Source organism: Rana temporaria, chromosome 1, assembly GCF_905171775.1.
Source record: "Rana temporaria chromosome 1, aRanTem1.1, whole genome shotgun sequence".
Taxonomy (NCBI): Eukaryota; Metazoa; Chordata; class Amphibia; order Anura; family Ranidae; genus Rana; species Rana temporaria.
In genome coordinates this window covers 544,391,046-544,410,462 of record NC_053489.1, presented here as the reverse complement: position 1 = coordinate 544,410,462, position 19,417 = coordinate 544,391,046, and the positions used below count along the sequence as shown (strand labels likewise).

Sequence of the window (19,417 nt, the reverse complement as noted above, 5' to 3'; positions counted from 1 at the left end):
GAAACCTTAATGACTTGGAGAGGATCTGCAAAGACGGGTGGGACAAAATCCCTCCTGAGATGTGTGCAAGCCTGGTGACCACTACAACAAACATATAACCTTTGTGATTGTTGACTGGGTTTTGCCACTAAGTACTACATGTTTTGTGGGGTTAAATACTCATTTCACTCATTAAAATGCAAATCAATTTATAATTTTTGAAATGCATTTTTCTGGATATTTAAGTTGTCATTTTTCTCTCTCACTGTTAAAATAACCCCACCATTAAAATTATAGATTGATAAATTTGTCTGTGGGCAAATGTACAAAATCAGCAGGGGATCAAAAACTTTTCCCCTCACTGTATCTGCATTTGCATTTGAAAACATAGCTGCAATTGAACTTATGCATGTCTACCGACATAATAACCATTCAATAAAAAAAGTGAGAAAACACAAAACAGTGCTAGGTTCCCCAATAAGTTTATTTCTGGACTTTTCACAATACAGAACGTCTCATCTTCAGTAGTTGCTTTCAGTAAAGTAAGTTATTAACTTAATACAATTGTGACAAAATGCTCCAAGAATCTAAATCTTTCTAAATAACTGCTGACATACATAAGCAATCCTCATGGGCTACCGCTGAGCACGAGCATCTGGTTAGAGATAAATTACGTTCTCTGTAAGGCCTGAACCATTAGAAATGATAGGAGATCTAAAAGCCAATTCACAAAAAGTCATATATTCAGATATGTGATCTATAAAAGAAAACAAAACATTTAAATAAATGAATACAACCCTGCAAGAAAAGTTTCAAGTGAATTGTGGGGCACATCTACATCCATAATTCCTGGAACAAGTGTGCACACTCGGAGATCTTAAACAGCAAAACAATTGTTATAGCTGTTCATATTTTGCCATTTAGATAGACTACTTTCATTCTTGTGTTAATGATCACATTTTATTGCTTTCTTAGGAGGTATTTCACTTTTTCCGTTACTTAGTAGTATTAACAAAGTTGGCAAAACTGTGCTTAAAGGTCAAGCCTAATTCATAATCAAACAGAATGGAGATGATTTCTGATCACATTGCTTCAAGACCTGGGATCGGTGGGTAATATTTTACAAGAGTGAAGTGTAGCTAAAGTAGGACTTAAATTCCAGTGTCAGACAGAGTGAAGAACGGTTAGAACGTCTGCAAGGTATTTACAGCAGTATGTGCCCCCAGATCAGCAGTTTTAATGTCTGACAACATGGTTGCAAGAACAGGAAGTAAACAGATAGATTGCTATTGTAACCCTTCCCTACACTATCCGAAATAAAAAATTTGGGCTTGCATTTCACTTTAAGATGTTTTGTCTAAAGATACTTGATAATGAACGTTATAAATTATACGCAACACACTTCTCTTCCTCCAAATCTCCAGACACCATGAAGAAAACTTCCATCTCCCGACTCAAATCTTGCAGAAGAAGCTTTTTATAAATTTTCATTCTAAGGATTGGGCAAAGGCTCAGTTATCATCCCTGCTGAGTAATAGCGGAGCAATGTGGATGAGATTGGCATGATAACTTTAGTGCAGTTAATATGCATCATTTTCACTAGTTTATTATCTATTTACCCACTATAAAAAAAAGATTTTGTGGAGCTTTTTGCCTCCATGGGATGTGGGTTGAGTGTTTTTCCAAAACATGATGAATCAAAAATTATTTTTAAGCAGATCAATATTAACAAAATCAAATACAATTAAATTCTAGTGTCAAATATAATCTAAAATTTCCTCCAGTTGTAGATCAATGACCACACTAGAAAGAGATGTGCGATTAGTGCAATTATAAATCAAGTTTCTCCTCCAATCATTTTCCCAAGTTCCCTGAAACTGTCATGACCGATTTAACATCAAACAGAATATAAATACAAAAGGAACATTTTCTACTGTCACGTCGTTAAACTTCTAATATTATGTAGGTAGAGCAATTGTTCTCAGTGCCTGTTGTATAATTATGGTTGGTAATAATAGGTCAGTGTAAAGAGTTGTATCCCAAGGGTTTCCTGAAGCGTCATATAGTGCAGTGCTATCACCATCTCATCAGCTCCTATTCATTGTCGCTCTGTCCTGTGGCAAGGTCAAGGATCAGGGACATTTATCATAATCTTAACACTGCGCAAAACATTAGTAGATGAAAGGGTTTCCCAGCATACAAAAATAAAATTGCATAAACCACGTCACACCATGGAACAGAGCACGATGGGTAATTTGAAACAATTCAGTTTTCTAAACTGCTGAGCCGAAGTGCCATTCATCCTCTACACTTTTCGGCATCCCTGTACCAAGCTAACTGCTTTATGGCACGTACATATATGTTGAGGATTTGTATGATAAACGGCAGTATATCTCAATATGAGACTTTGCTGCATTAAGTGACACCTCGTGGAGTAATCAGAGGAATGGGGAAGGGGGGGGGGGGGGGTGAGGAGCGATAGAAGAAGGTGGGGTATAGCGAGAAATTAAATCTGTCCTGGAATGTACAAAACGTTGTATAGTTATCGGACAGCAGATAGCATGAACACCAGATTTCCTTCAATGATGAAAATGGTGGCAAGTCTCGAATAATGATGGCTCAATTCAGGATATTTCCTGTATACAACAGGGATACATTTAACAAGTCTAAAACAATCCTGTACCAGACTTGCCCGTTATTTCATGCTCTCACAGTCACAGTATTACACTGCCCTCTAGTGGCAAGTTATTCACAGCAGATGACCCAACACAGCTGAGCAGCTTCTTCTGTAGGTCGTGCAAGCAGGGAGGCAACTTTGCTGTAAAACAGATCATCTTCATTTTTTTTTTTACCAATGTGCCAAATGACTCTCCTATCAGGGTAGAGTGTCCTTCAACAAAAAAACCTCCTCTTCACTCTCCTCTTGCTCTTCTTCTTGGATTCTGTTCAGTTGAACATTATTGACTCTGGATCGTGGTTTGCCATTTGGGCCATATGGCGAAGGATATCTTTTTTTGTGATAATGCCAAGGAGGCGCCTAAGAAAAAGAAAGAAGGTTAATAAATCAAAGACCTTGCTAACAGGAGACGTGAAGTTTCGGCTGCTAGGATCATTGTGTAAGAGGAAAGAGTCTATGATGCAAATAGCGGGATCATGTGTGTTGAGAGAGGAGCAGACCACCACCAATAATAATAACAACAGGATTGTGTTTTAGTAGCTTTGCTGATGAAATGCAGCAGCCTTCTCAACAGCAAAACATGCTTAATAAATTAAGAGATGTGTGTATCATATTGTAAGAGTATGAGGTCATTAAATGATCTAATACTTATCCCAAGTCACTAAGTCACTATTTACTGACCAAGATCCAACATTAGACCAGCACATGGAATTGTTAAATCAAAAGGTAGGTTAAGGACACGCAATTACTATCGTCGGCCTTATTTAAAACAAAAGGGCGTGGGAGATTAGAACCATTTCGGCCCAATCAAATATTAAGATTACACTCAGTTCAGCAGTCTTATATAATAAATCATTTATACCCCTGGATCACATGACAAGCTCAATGTACACAGACAGACAATGAAGAAATTAAATATGGGAATCTACAGAGAGAAGACATTAAATTGTGAGTATGTGATAGTTATCCCGATTACATATTTAGACAACTAGGTTAGCTTAATGTTAAAGAAATGTAGGTACAGGCCAATACATCTTTATTAAAATGTACTTCTAAATTAGACACAGTGGGCAGCCATTCTGAGTGCTAAACAACAATATTCCAAATTATACCCACAGATGACTCTGCTTACCGTGTTCAGCAGTGCTGCAATGTAGAAAGATTTTCCATGCTCCATTTACTTGGTTGAGGCCTTTTGATACACTACACCCTATATGCCAACATTTAGGACCCATTCACACTATTGCTTTGTGTTACTGCAATGGTGCAGAGCAGTGCCATTCATTCTGACTGCACCTTGCCAACTGACATGGGTTTGCTGCCAGAATGAAATGAAGGACTGTCAAGATCTAAGTCAGTCAAAACTGCATTAAGTTTTGAGGCAGGGAATTTTAAGATATCTAGTTCCATTTGAAGTGATATCGGCTCCCTAGAACCTGCATAACAGAAATAGTAACGCCAAAGCACATTTAGCTGTACGTCTCTGGTGGATCACAGGAGGGCAGTTCGTTCTCCGGCTGAAGCCTGCTGTCAACTGATGTCACAGAGCCGGTCCAGGCTGGGTAAAGATTGCAAACATATGGTCGGGATCTGCCCACATGCCTGGACAACCTCCAATGAGCACGGGGGGAAGGGGGGCAGAGCAGAGAGCCGGTGATTGACAGTCACCAGCTCTCTGCTCAGGGAGCTCTGAGAACCAAGCGATTGCCAGTGTTTGATAGCTCAGTTCTCAGACGTAGAGCCGGCGGGGGACATCCACCTAGCTAAGTAGGAGTGCAAAAAAAAAAATTCCCATACTTATCTTTTAAATGTCTCACTGACTCTCACTGAAGTTGGCAAAAGTGCCACAGCAGTAAGGATTTAAAAAAAAAATCTACAGCTTCTTAACAGATGATTGCATAGGAAGATTTCAGACCTCCTAGGAAATGTACGCAAATGAGCCTCTCCAAAAGAAAATGGAACTTTTGGATAAATACCATGTGATTCTTAAAGCAGAGCTCCACCCAAAAGTTGAACTTTTTGGAATCCTCCCTCCCTCTGGTGTCACATTTGGCAACTTTCAGGGGGGAGGAGGGAGCAGATACCTGTGTAATCCAGGTATTTACTCCCACTTATGGGCATAGGTCGCCGCGGCGACCTACGCCACGTCTGGTACCCCCCGCTGTCTTCTTGGAGACACACAGGTCCCATAAGACAGCAGGGACCAGTGGGATTGCGCAGCGCGACTCGCACATGCGCAGTAGGGAACCAGGAAGTGAACCCGCAAGGCTTCACTTCCCGATTCCCTTACCGAAGGTGACGGCGCCTCCACCCGGGGGACAGATTGGCGGGCGCCCAGGACAGGCAAGTGTCTATAAATTTAAAGTCAGCAGCTGCAGTATTTGTAGCTCTTGACTTTAATTTTTTTTCGGCGGAACTGCGCTTTAAAGAACTGAAGGCAAAAATATTTATTTTTCACACAACTAGAGCTTTCTTTTGGTGCCATTTGAATATGTATACGATTCTGCGCACAGCAACCACCCTGTAGCCTCCCGCCGGGAGGTGGTAGGCAACTGGTTAAACTTTCACACAATTCAATCAGTATACACTTATTAGGATTCTTTTTTTTTTTTTAAACCAAAAAACATGTAGTGAAACGCATTTTGGCCAAAATATATTAGGAGATTTGATTTTTGAATTGTGAAATAGGTTTTTATAGCAGATAGTAAACAATATTGTTTGTTTCAAAATTGTCAGTCTTTTATAGAACAAAAAATAGAAAACCCAGTAGTAATCAGATACCACCAAAAGAAAGTGCCATTTGAGTGAATAAAATGATGATAAACATTTTGTTTGGGTACAGCATTGCACGATCGCACAATTGTAAGTTAAAGTAGCGCAGTGCCGCATAGCAAAAAATGGCCTTCCGGAGCTGAAGTGGTTAAACTACTACATTGCAGGCACCTTGTGCTGCCAGTTCCGCTACTGAGCACCGGGTACCCCGAATCCCAAGGACATTCCGATAAACATGCATCAACCAACCTTCCTGGCCCAGAACCTGACTGGCCAATCACTATATTGAAGCCACACCTGCCAATAGGGGGGTACAGGAACTAGAAAACGGGTTGATATTTTCACATTAGATCATCCTTGCGATTATGGGCACCTGGGTGCTAAATAGCCATTTTGTGCCACTTTATGCACATAAAATGTTATATTTTGATTACTTTTAGGAAAGTACAGAAGTAAAAGCCCTGCACTCATCAAGCTGCCCACAAAGTTCTATTCGCCAATAAAAATGAATCTTTGGAATCTGATAGTTGCTTCCATTAAATGGTCTAGAGCAAGCAGGATAACATCACAAAGTGGAACATATCGAGCAGATGGCCTAGTTATGTTGGTTAGTCATTGCATTTGTGAGAGGAGGCATGAAATTCTTACAAAATATCAAACTGCAAAGCAAGTAAATATGAAATGAATGTTTAACAGCAGCAAAATATAGCCGTTTTATTTGAAGCAACCAGCAGCACGCTAATTTGAAAGCCAAGAAAAGATTGTACACCGATGAAAAGATGAATCAAATCAGGAGGCAAATGGAGCCATTGCCAATAGCATTAGTTTCCCTTTGTGTGTTCGTTTTAATGCTCTAACCTGTTCTCAAAACATGAAACCGGGTTACTGAGGAAGGCCCTAAACGGTGCACATTTCTTTCCTGCAACCACGGGTTGCAGGAAAGAAATTTGCACGATTCCCTCTTTAACACAGTCTGTGCTGATGGTTGAATACCACCTTCCGAGACGTAGTCGGACAGTGATTATTGCTAGCAGCTATAGCAGCCACTAGCAATAATTGCCTGTAAATCCGTCAGGCTGGCTGTTCCCAAGTTGATCGATGAACTTGGTAAATTCAGCCTGCCCATACATGGTTCACATTTCATCCAGTTTCTGCCAGGATTCGAACCGTTTCTGGTCGGCCTAAGGCAAGACTTCCATTCTTCCTGCAATTATTCGTAACTGTCCTCTGGTTGTTTTATAGGGACATTGACTAATGCTACAAGGAATGTTGGATTTAGTAAAAATTACAGTAAATGTTGAAAGTGGCAAATCCACATTTAATGCTGCAGAATCATTTAACCTCTCGTTACCAATCAGCTTATTTCAAGCACAAGGATTTTGATTTGCTAGCAGTTCATTAGGCGACTGCCAACATGAGGTTAAATTGCTTGCCTATGTAGCTTCAGCCTTAATTAATTATATTTCAAGGTATAGGAATTAGTGCCTTTCTAGAAGCACTTACTACTAAAGGTATTATCAGGGCTAATAAAAAGGAGACAAATGGCTGTGTTAATGCCAACGCTGAGGCAACAAGCTTAGCAAAGCTTTAAACAGGAGGGCTACAATTAAGTGGTAAAGACAGAATAAGGAAAGGCGTTGGTTATGATATCCAGTCCATCAACAGTCTTTGAAGCAAGTGTTTTATTAGCCATGCATGTGTATGCCTGAGAGAAGAAGGAATTCAGATCTGCTTATACTTTACTGCTTCTGTAGGGAATAGTAAAATGTTTATTAAAGTTCATAGTCGCCCTTCTGGTCTTTACTCTCCAGCTACAACTTATCTACTCTCCTGTAGGTTATTGTATATGTATATCAAAAGGGATATACGTCTTTACCGCTTCCCTACCACCATACGTATATATACAGCCTGGTAAGAAAGCAGTTATACAGATATTGAGGCTACAACCATGATCTCAATATCGTTCTTTAGGGCCTGCAAATCTCTTTTATGTGAAAGTAATCAGAGCAGCTAAGCAACTGCTGGATTACTCTTACAGGTGGTGGAATGGGGTGCCACCGCCCTCCCATGCAATCAGGGAGCCCGGTAAAGATGTGACCAGTGGCATCGAAACTTTACCTGAATATCAAGGAGATCAGGTTATATAGACTGCAGAATGATTTACATTGGAGGGATCCCTTCTAGCAGAGATAGATCTGCCTTAGTCTTACAATCACACAGGCAGTGGCTGGGTTAAAGCATACAGTATTAAACCCAAAACCAAAAATTTAATCTCTTGCAGCTTACCAATCATTTGATGTGGTGGCTGCATTTGTTTTCTTTTTTTAGGCCCCCCCCCCCTCTGTTTACACCTGGTGATCTGGCCAGTAACACCCGTCCTGTATAAGGTCTTGTACACACGACCGAACATGTCCGCTGAAACTGGTCCGTCGGACCAGTTTCCGCAGACATGTCTGACCGTGTGTAGGGCCTATCGGACAGTTTCCTGGCCTAGCGGACAGGTTTCCAGCGGACAAAAGTTTCTTAGCATGCCAAGAAACTTGTCCGCTGGAAGCCTGTCCGTCGGACATGTCCGATGGTTAGTACGACTCATCGGACATGTCCGCTGGCCCGAAATCCAGCGCATGCGTCGAATTGATTCGACGCATGCGTGGAAGCATTGACCTTCCATGTCAGAGAATGTCGTTGTCGTCTACGTCACCGCGTTCTCTGTCCGCTGGGATTTTGGTCTGATGGTGTGTACACACATCAGACCAAAACCTCCCAGCAGACATGTCCGATGAAAACGGTCGGCGGACCGTTTTCATCGGACATGTCTGCTCGTCTGTACAAGGCCTTAGAGTGCCCATACTCTGGATAAAAGGGGCACATTGTATGTGTGAATGAATATATATATTTGTTAAAAAGGTAGATGGAGTTGGGCTTTTATTAATTGCATACTTTAAGTGTAACGGAATGACCCGTGACACCCAGAGACCTTTGAAAGATGAGGGGTACTCCTGGGCCAGCGTCACTAATAACGCTTGGGTCTAGGTCACCCTGTGTCCCTTTTGAGCATAGGGTGACTGATAAAGATTAGAAAGTGCATGAGATGTGACTAATAACTGATAATTCATATTGCAGGATATCTTGAGATATTCAAGTGATTTCATGCTGACCCACAACCGGTCAATAGTGACTCATTCCTCTGTTTAACCTAGGCTGTTGATATGCTAAGTCTGCTACTGTAGTGATGAAAGCTGTGATTGCATTCCATTGTGAGATGCTAATGCCACTGTGTTGTGTGAAGATGCTATTGAGGATAGATATGTGTTGTGAGTTAGCAGTCTAAAGGTCAGATGTCTGACTTAAGGAATGTGTATTATGCAGGTGAGGGGAACTTGTCGGAGACGTAACGTCTGGGGGATAATTAACTCCTCTGAATGTCATTATGTAAAAGATTGTGATTGAAGTGCCGTGTGGGTGGAGTTGATTCATTGTTCACTTGGTTTCTAAAACTGTATATAAGAAAGCTAAGTTACCATTAAAAGTGTTCATACATTTTGACTCAGAGAACGGAGCTTGTCTCGTTATTTCTGGGGAAATGGGATGTCTGCTAGATTGTGAAGTGTCAGATAAGCTGTCGTGACTGATGGAAGGGAAATCGTAAACGGTGGTGACCGTTACATTAAGTATATCTATATTTTTTTTACTCCCGTCTGTGCCTCTATTTACTAGACTGTAAGTGAAGGAATCTCTCCACAGAGCCACGTCTAAATCCATCTAAATGTACCCGTCCATCTACAATCACCCTGTCTACAGGCCGACAAATGCTGCTGCACTATTTCACTCCAAAATGAACAGCCAGTTAAGGAAAGTGGGGGGAAAGGAATCATCAGGATCCACTGGTAATAAAACTGGGGAATGTTGGTGACAGACTGCAGCATATGTCTTTTTATTTTGAAAAGGCCATACATGGCCCAATTTAAGCCCTGCCTGCATTAGGTGAGAGTTGGACTGGGCAGAGCCTAACTAGCATGCATTAACAACGTCCTATCATAGTCATTTATTGCACAAAGAGACTGATCCCTACCTGCACATGGCAGATTCTTCCTTTTAATGAAGCCTTTAAAGTAAAGGTGTCCTGAAAAGAAATACAGAGGCTGCCATTACTTCTGAGAATGCTTGTTTCCTGGCTTTCGCACGGACCCACTAGCTTTCGTAATTTGAGTTACTGACCCATAAGAAAACAGATAAAAACTTGACTTCTCTTCAACATTTCCTGATTTTCAAACTTATTTCAAATTAGGAACTCAAACTACTAAAGCCAGCAGTCAGCAAAACAGCCAGGCATCTAGCATTCTGAAAAGCTGGTAAGCAATGGCAAAACCCATATTTTTCTTGACAGATTTACTTTACTGTGCTCATGCTTCTTTCCTGCAGCATTTTTACACTACAATCTTTTTCCAGTAAAACTTTTTGGATGATATTTTCATACAATGATAGGCCATGCAACACCGAAAACATTGTGCAGTGCAACAGTGATTAGAGGGGAAAGACTGGACATTTTCCATTCAAAAGGTTTGATTGTAAAATCCTTATGCCTGCTATGGAGAGAATTACACAGAACTGCACAATCACACCACACAAGTACAGTCTGCTTCAACCTAATGAGAGACAATACAGCCTAATAATCACAGTTACACTTCAAGTGAATGTAAAGTCTGTTTTTTTAAAAAATAACAAACATGTTATACTTACCTCCTATGTGCAGTTGGATCCTCCTCTTCTCGGATCCCTCTTTGCTGCTCCTGGCCCCTCATTCCTGTCGAGTGCCCCCACAGCAAGCAGCTTGCTATGGGGACACCTGAGCCCAGCTGTAGCTCCCTGTGTCCAATTAGATACAGAGCTACCTCTCTCTCCTGATTGGCTAACTGCCCTTTGCCAACAGCCATGGGAGCTAATGACACCGCTGCTGTGTCTCAGCCAATCAGGAGGGAGAGTCCCGGACAGCTGAGGGATTCGTAGACATCGCTGGACAGAGAGGGACCTCAGATAAGTATTAGGGGGGTGCTGGGGCAGCTGCTACACACAGTTTTGTTTATCCTTATGCATAGAATGCATTAAGATGAAAAAAAACTTCTGCCTTTACAACTAACTTCACCCAAATTCTGTGACTGGAGTGGGCCTTAAATATAGGAGACTATATGATCCCAAAGTAATGTCTTCCTATGTTCCGAGACAGACACATGAGATTTTAAATATTGCATTCATGGCATCGTACTTATTTCTGTCAGCTAAGAGAACCATTGCCCAGGCCTGGAAAAAACCTACGGTCTTGTTCCAGGGAGCGAAAAAGTGTAGGACGGCCCTAATGATTAACAAACAGATGTCTAGTATTTTAAAAGGACCCCCACTCCAATTTTCTCAGAATTTGGGAACCTTGGATTGAGTATTTTTTCCCCTCATTACATTCAGCTAGCATTGGTCGCATATGACTGACGATTGAGGCGTTCCCCTATTCCATGTCCCTCCCCCTCGCTTTCTTGTCTCTCTTGCTCTTGGGACATCTAACCCCTGTTCTCCCCCCCCCCCTTTATTTACACTAAAGCCTGGTGGTACACACTACCAGTTATTTTTTGTTCATCCCGGGAAAAAAAAACAACTGGAGAGCTGGGAGGAGATCATGTACTAGCAATCCAATGTTCGTACAGCGATCTCCCCTGCTGTGCTATTTGTGCTTGCCCCCCCCCCCCCCCCCCCTACCAGAAAATGGCAGTCAGCCAGAATACACTGTCTCAGCCATTGGCTGAGAGTGCTGATCGGAATGCCGGTCGGCAAACCTTTTTCGGTCATGCCCCTTCGACAGAATGCAGACATTCTGCCGGTTTGTCAGACCGGCTGCCATACACACAGGCTGAATTTCGCCCGGTTTCAATTAAACCAGCCGATGCCCCCCGATATTCAGCCTATGTGTAAGGGGCCCAGAGGCGATTCAGTTTGTATGTGTTGCGCTATATAGGTTTCTCACTCACTCTTAAGGATAGAAAGCCTACTCTCTGGCATCCACTCTCAAACCTACATTATGGAGGTATCCCACTTGGTCTTCCCATTCATTTGATTGTATTTTTTGTATTCTGGCGTTATTTGGCAACTTACTATGGTTGGGATGTTTCTTTTCCTAACACCTGCATTTGCAAAAGTGGTGCTCATTTTGTTATGTTTTGAAAACCCAATAAAAATTATTAAACCACAGAGTAGATATTGCATACTACTCAATATATCCTACACCGACTTTATATAATGTGTTGCAGTAAATAGGTCACATTATGTCGTGCCATGCTGTGTGCGAAAATGCACTTCCAGCAGATTGGTGTGACTGAAGCCTTCAGACTTAGAGTACATGTAACCCTATGAACTTCAGCCCACCATCAAGGAGCCGCCACAACGGCCTACGTAACTGCTACTGCGCCCAGAGTCAGCTGTGGTAAAAACTACAAATTCTTACAAAGAAAATCTGAAACATTTTAATGACACTGCGTGCCAGAGAGGGCTACGACATCCAGATCAGAGGTCAAAAAGTGGTTAGACATTTAGGAGGCCTCTTCCCCGATAGTGTAATGAGATGTGCGTGGGTGTGTAAGACGAGTTGCTGCTTTTAACTGCCAAGTATGCTTTTGTGGTTGCTGTGATCAGATGATGTCTGAAAAAGGTTCAAAATTTCATGCGTCCTGCTTTCTAAAAAGGTGTCTACAGGTTAAAGGTGCTTTGTCTAATCACCAAGGGTTCCACGTGCTGCTTTAGATGCTCGAGATGTTCTAAAATGTTCTTCTTTGTGATGATCCCCAAGACAATCCTGAAACAGATCATGTTATGCTAATAACTGAGTTTGAACTACAAATGGGAAAAACAAAAAGAATGAAGCAACATAAAATAAATGACAGTGTTATGGACCAAAGAATGAAATGGAGGTGACAAAACATGCCGCAAAAGGTATCGCTGATCTGCAAGAGTTAAAAGGTAGGTCATGTGATAGTCTCCAAAGAAAATAAAGTAATTACTAAAAAAAAAATGAAAGATTTTCTGATAAAATGGTTATCTGTAACAAGCAAGTACCCCCCACAGTGGGACCGATATAGCAAACAGATAAAAGTGCCAGTGCTGCCCACAGCCGTCACATGACCACTTTAATTTTAAATGTGAAAGAATCTGATTGGTTACTCAACATGGCAGAGCTCTTTTCTTGTTTCTCTAAATCTGTCCCACTGGGATACATATATTGATACCAGATTAAGGGGGGGGAGCAAAGTAATGATAACTGGCACACAAGAACTAAAAGAGGTTGCTATGGGTTTTATGGTTATGGTCATTTCTGAAAAAGCTTTGATCTGATTCTCAGTTAGTGACATGTAGTATACTAAAAAATGCCAAAGCACAAGAACCGTCATGGACATGGGATGAACAATTGAGAAGTCACAATTCTGAAGCTTGCAAGGAAAAGAAACAAGTAAATGATTCTTCATGAAAAGTTTTGTGACTGTGCCTAGCAAGATATACAATGTTATAGTCAATTGCTTAACAGCTTAGAAGAAGCGTCCCTATTTTATTACCAGTCTCCGACAATAAAGACAGACCTTGTCTGTAAAAAAATAAAAAAAAGCAATGCAAAGTATGGCAATATCCAGAAAGGACAATTTGATGTGTGCCCGCAGTGCCCTGTAACATGGTACACTGGGTCCTATAGCAGGCACCTGCACACTCATTTCACTTTGCTTCTACAACACTCTGGGAGCCCTAAAACACAAAAGCACTCCATTATACAAATTCCCACCAGAACTCAGAAGACCAAGCTTCCATTTGGCTTAAACCCAACCAATCAAAGTTCTGCTTGGAATTTGCAAAACAGTGTGCTTTTGGGGCACAATGGGAATAAACTGGGTGCAGTAAGCTGGCTGGAAATAATACTTATAGTTTGGGGGACTTTCACAATGGATGCATTGATTTATTTTTCTGTCCATATAATAGGCTGTTCTTTTTAAGAAGCATGGCCTGCAGTTTCCCAGAGCTGCGTTTTCATGCTGCTGTGCTGTGAAGAAACTGCTCCCAGCCACAACTAGATGGCGCCATTTCATGATGGGAGACCTGCTCTGCATTGAACGCAACAAGTAGTTCATCTTCCAGGAGCAGCTTAGGCACAGCAAAAATCAACCTTCAGCCAAGGAACTTTATTTCCTAATGTATACTGGTGTCATCAAAACATTTGTGTGACTGCAGGTGGTTTATATAAATGCAGAGAAATATTTAAGATGAGATCAGCAAGCAGATTTAGTCACACAAAACACAAGCAAGCAGGAAATGTCTGAGCAGCACATTATTAATTGTGATTATTACAGCCCAGTGTTAATTCAGTGTAGTTTATGGCATCTGGTCAAGTTCTGCTTGTATCAAATAAGAGGGAAATGTTACATGAAGATCATCATTTACATAAACATTCTACTCATAACAAGTCCTGAAATCACACAGGCCATGCAGGTGGAAAGAATGATTCAAATGCAACAGGTTATTAAACATGACTAAAACAAAACCATGTACAAAATAAAAGACAAATCACATCGGTATCCTTAACAAATCAACAATCATAAAATCCATTAACATTGCTTTGTGAGGAAGGTGATTGGAGCAGCTTTAGTAGAGACAGAGAAGGCCGCCTGTGGAAAATGCTAGATTTAGACTTTCCTGTCCACGTTTACCCACCTTGCACAACTCGCCTCGGCTTCTGCCGCATTCCCAATAGGAAATCAATGATTCAAAGCCCTCCTAATGTCCAAGGCAAGTGTGCCGCCGCCTGGCATTATAAGGTGTGAGGAGTTCTCATCACCAGCCATGTGATGGTAAAACTAAAGTAAGGCTGTACTGTATTAGTTATTGCCATCTGCTTCCGCATCTTAGGCCCCTTTCACATGGGATCTCCAACTAGCAGGTTCCACTTGCTTAGAGGGGGGAATCACTCCACTGATCCCTGCTGAGCAGGAGGATGACAGGTCTGTGTCTGCTCCACTGTGCAGAGCAGACACGGACATATTTCCGACTTTCCTATAGCGAAGAAGCGGAAGAAAAAGGAACGCCTGTCTGTTCAGTTCTGATCCCCTGGATGGATGGAAAGTAGCCTTGGGTGCACCGTTTGGTGTATAGTGCTAGAGATTTTTTTTCCTGGGAGGGTGTATGTGATCAGCACAGGGCCAATCAGCGTGACTCCCAAACAAAATTGGCGTCCTTTTTTTCTACAAATAGAGCTTTCTTTTGGTGGTATTTGATCACCTCTGCGGTTTTTATTTTTTGCGCTATAAACAAAAATAGAGCGACAATTTTGAAAAAAATGCAATATTTTTTTCCTTTTTGCTATAATAAATATCCCCAAAAATATATAAAAAAAACGTTTTTTTTCCTCAGTTTAGGCGATACGTGATCTTCTAGCTATTTTTGGTAAAAAAAAAAAAAAAATCGCAATAAGTGTTTATCGATTGGTTTGCGCAAAATGTATAGCATTTACAAAAAAGGGGATAGTTTTATTGCATTTTTATAAATTTTTTTTTTTTTTACTACGAATGGCAGTGATTAGCGTTTTTTTTCGTGACTGACATTATGGCGGACACTTTTTTGGGACCATTGTCATTTTCACAGCAAAAAATGCATTAAAAATGCATTGTTTACTGTGAAAATGACAATTGCAGTTTGGGAGTTAACCACAAGGGGGCGCTGAAGGGGTTAAGTGTGACCTCATTTTTGTTTCTAACTGTAGGGGGGTGTGGCTGTAGGTGTGACGTCATGGATTGTGTTTCCCTATAAAAGGGAACACACGATCGATGACGCCGCCACAGTAAAGAACGGGGAAGCTGTGTTTACATACAGCTCTCCCCGTTCTTCAGCTCTGGGGACCAACCGCGGGACTCCAGCGGCGATCGGGTCCGCTGGTCCCGGAGCTTTGGACCAGGTCACCGGGGCGCACCCGCGACCGGGCACTTAAAGAGGACGTACCTGTACGTGCTTGTGCCCAGCAGTGCCATTCTGCCGACGTATATGTGCAGGAGGCGGTCCTTAAGTGGTTAAAGGGAGTCAATCGGGATACAACCCGTAAGAGTTGCAACCACTGACTAGATTTCAAAGACAAGTTCTGAGGTGATCCTTGTGACCATGGTGAGGTCTGACAAACCCAAATCTAGGTGAAGAGGGTGGAGAAGTGGGACTAAACAACATACCATCTCTAGTTTACCCAGAATTCAAAAGTCAGCAACAAATCAGTCAGATTAGAACCTGCTATCACTTGGATTGTTGTCCTGTGTGCTGGAACATCCAATTGCAGGGTAATTCTTAGGTCAGTGACTGGTCAAGCTGTGAAGCCAACATCAGAACTTTTAAAAGTAAGTTTCTGAATTTCTCTCCTGATTGATTTCACTGCATAAAATTAAATCGATATTAACCGATTGCCGACCAGCCGCCGCAGTTATACTGCGGCAGGTTGGCTCGGCTGCGTCAATCGCCATAGCTGTACTTTGCTCCCTTTAATAGCTATAGAAGGCACGTGCGCGCTCTGCGTCGCTGGAGCCAATGCATGTGGCCCACGATCGATCCACAGAGAGCCAGAATGGAGATCCATCAATGTAAACATCAGACCCCGTTCTGACAGGGGAGTACAGTGCGATAGTCTGTTCTTAGTGATCAGGAACAACGATCTCTCTTGTCCTCCAGTCACTACACTCCCTAGGGAACACTTAACCCCTAGATCGCCCCCTAGTGTGAACCCCTTCCCTGCCAGTGCCATTTATACAGTGATCAGTGGCTATATTTAGCTATGATCACTATGTTAATGTCACTGGCCCCAAAAAAGTGTCTGATCTGTCCACCGCAATGTCACAGCCCCCCCAAAAAAGAAAAGAAAAAAGGAATGAAAAAAAAAAAAGGCGATTACCGTCATTACTAGTAAAAAAAGAAAAAAAATATATATATCAAAAATGCCATATGTATATCCCCTATTTTGTAGACACTATAACTTTTGCGCAAACCAAGCAATATACGCCTATTGCGCTTTTCTTTTACCAAAAATATGTAGAAGAATACATTTTAGCCTAAGCTTTATAGCAAAAGGTAAAAAAAATATAATTTTTTTTGTTTATAGCGCAAAAAGTTAAAACTGCAGAGGTGATCAAATACCACCAAAAGAAAGCTCTATTTGTAGGGGGAACAAAAAGGCGTACATTTTCCACTGCCTGGTGTTTAAATATGTGCAGTAATCTGTCCTGTAGCATACAGATTCCTGAACTGTGTGCATTCTACAGCTGAACTGTACAAATAAAGCTGCCTTATGACAGGCCACTGATGTAGCCTCTGCTGTGTCAATTTCAACAAATCATTCAGTACTACATTAACATATTTCAATCTCATTTACATCAACACTGCCCCAATCATCCACCACACAAAATAGTTTTAAGTGGGGGCTTTCTTCACACTGGAAAAGGTTTCCACTTATTTAATTAAAGGGAACGCATAGTGGTTTTATATATACTTTTTCTACTATGGCTAGGACTAAAAATTACCAGGTAAATGGGAAATATTGCTTATTAATAAATGTGTATTTGGCTTATTTTCAGACTGAAGCAAACTTTTTTTAATTTCTTTATACCAGCACTTGTAAAAAGCCTGTTTAGAAAGTTCAATAGTTCAAGCTGAAATTGAACGTTACACATAAGCAATGAGACAAAGCAATGACACATCACCCTTCTTCTGTACAGCTCTGTCTGAGGGATACGTGAGAGTTTGAAAATAAACAATTACTGCTGTACTGTCTCCTTAGCTAATGCAGTGTTCTGGGAATGCCATGTATTAGAGCTGCACGATTCTGGCCAAAATGAGAATCATAATTTTTTTGCTTAGAATAAAGATCACAATTCTCGCGGCGCAACATCTTTCACATTATACAAAAAAAATTGGGGTAATATATATATTTATATATAGCAAAAAATACTGGATTTTAACTTGTAGCCAACAAGTGCCAGAAAAGGGTTTAGTCTTGAAGTGGTTAAACTTTCCTCATTTAGGCTACTGTTACATGGGGGTGTTTTAGCGGTGCCTTTCGGCCGCTAGCAGGGGACTTTTAACTTTCGCTAGCAGCCGATGTAGCACTATGTAGCACTATGTAGTGCAAGCGCCTGGCTGATTGCATACAAATTGAAAGTGTTTAGGGGCTTGACCTCATATTATATGATTTTGGTAAATCTAAAAGGAAAAAAAAAAAAAAATCTAAAGAAAATTGTATAGTGTGTACCCAGCTTATGCAATGTTGTCAGAGTGCCTGGGATTGTTTGTTTATTTTTTTACAGCTGTCAGCAGAGAACCCTGCATAGAATCGTGAAAATGCTTTGTTAAGATCGCGGTGGGATAGAGAATCGCGATCTGATTCTTTAGCAATTAATCGTGCAGCTCTACTATGCAGGCATAAAATATTAGTTAAAGAAATATAAAACCTTAAAATGACCCAAAACCATTATAGTTTCCCTTTAAATATTCACTTTTGTTTTCAGTTTTCATACATATGATCTTAAAACATTTCACACAAGTGGTACAAAATAGAAAACTAGATTAACTGCCTAGAAGCAATACATCAACACATTAGTAAGTAAAATAAATAAGGCAACTTACCCATTGTGAGTGACAAGGCACTGTCTAAGCCCCAGCTTGCGGAATATATCCACTACTATCTCCATTGGTGTATGGTCAGTTACTGTAAAGGGACTCATGTCCAGAATGGTGCGGAGTTTCAGGGGGCGAGGGCTTTCTGCAGGCAGGGATGGCGTGTGCTGGGCAAAGCATACCCGGGAGCTTCCAACAATGCCTTCCTGCTTTTTTCTTGCATTTTCTAAAAATGGGGAAAAAAAAATTCTCGTTAGTCACGGACACGCCTGCGGGTCAACACAAACCTGTCAGGACAGAAATATTTGATGCGATTGATGTGTTATAGACCGTAGCACCTGCTATAGTTTGGGAATAAAACGTAATTTTGGACTCCAAATCTTAGTGCGATTCTCCGATTTTCACACGCAAACCTCATAAGGACACAAATAAGGCAGCTACCATTGCGGGCATTTAATTTGTTGATGATGCGAATCTAGGGATGTCTGGATTAACAACTTGGTAAGTCCCTGACAGGGAGAACAAACCTGTGTATCTCAGCAAGTAATGAAATAGAAGAATTATATATATATATATATATATATATATATATATATATATATATATATATATACACACACACACACACACACACACACACACACTGTATATATTTATATATAAAGCTTCCACCTTCAAAAAAACAAGCCACCAGGGTCAGCTACTATACTTTTGACCTGGCAAGTTCTTCTAAAGCATATCTAAACCTCAAAACAAAAATGTTTTATATATTACAACTTACCAGTTCTTAGATTTTGTTTTTTTCCCCCTTTATTGGAAACTTGGTAATCTTGGTTAAAAAAAAAACTTCCCATCCTTGGGTAGCCAAGCTTACTTCCCCATTGTATCTATGAAAGAAGCCATGGTTGCCATTCGGAGCTTTAACCCTTCTCACCGTCTCTCAGCAGCACTTAGATGGGTCTTAAGGCTAGGGGGAGGGATGGACTTCCCAGTGATTGGCTGTTACAGTAAACACGTGACTGAGAGCTCCCAACCATAAGCAGAGACCGGGTGTTGTCTGACAGCTGTCACTGCGCTGGGAGAGCTACCTCAGCACAGAAACTCGGTCCTCATGGACACACATGGGCGTCAAAGCCCACCTGCCACACATACATATTATATGTCACACTGGAGATTAAAGAGTCTGACCTTGTCAATTACATGTGGGGTGATGGAATAAGGAGTTTAAACAAGAGGAGTTGTTTTTTTATGTTTTTTTGCAACCTTTTCAGCTTACAAGTGACAACCACACTGCATTTATGGCTAGATCAACAGATACGTAGATAT

General features: G+C 41.1%; 1 protein-coding gene across 5 annotated transcripts in view; it reads right to left on the bottom strand.

The window, feature by feature from the left end:
* Window positions 1-445: 445 nt before the first annotated feature.
* Window positions 446-19,417, bottom strand: part of CLCN3 (chloride voltage-gated channel 3) — a 123,310-nt gene continuing 104,338 nt past the window's right edge. For 3 of the 5 annotated variants that reach the window (XM_040333160.1, XM_040333166.1, XM_040333175.1), the window contains 3 exons: window positions 18,101-18,317; window positions 12,188-12,263; window positions 446-3,016 (listed from right to left, as the gene is read on the bottom strand). In XM_040333160.1, coding sequence (XP_040189094.1) covers window positions 2,855-3,016; window positions 12,188-12,263; window positions 18,101-18,317 — 455 coding nt within the window. In that variant the 3' untranslated portion in view covers window positions 446-2,854. The remainder of the gene's footprint in view (window positions 3,017-12,187; window positions 12,264-18,100; window positions 18,318-19,417) is intronic. The other 2 variants (XM_040333180.1, XM_040333187.1) reach the window with 1 other exon arrangement.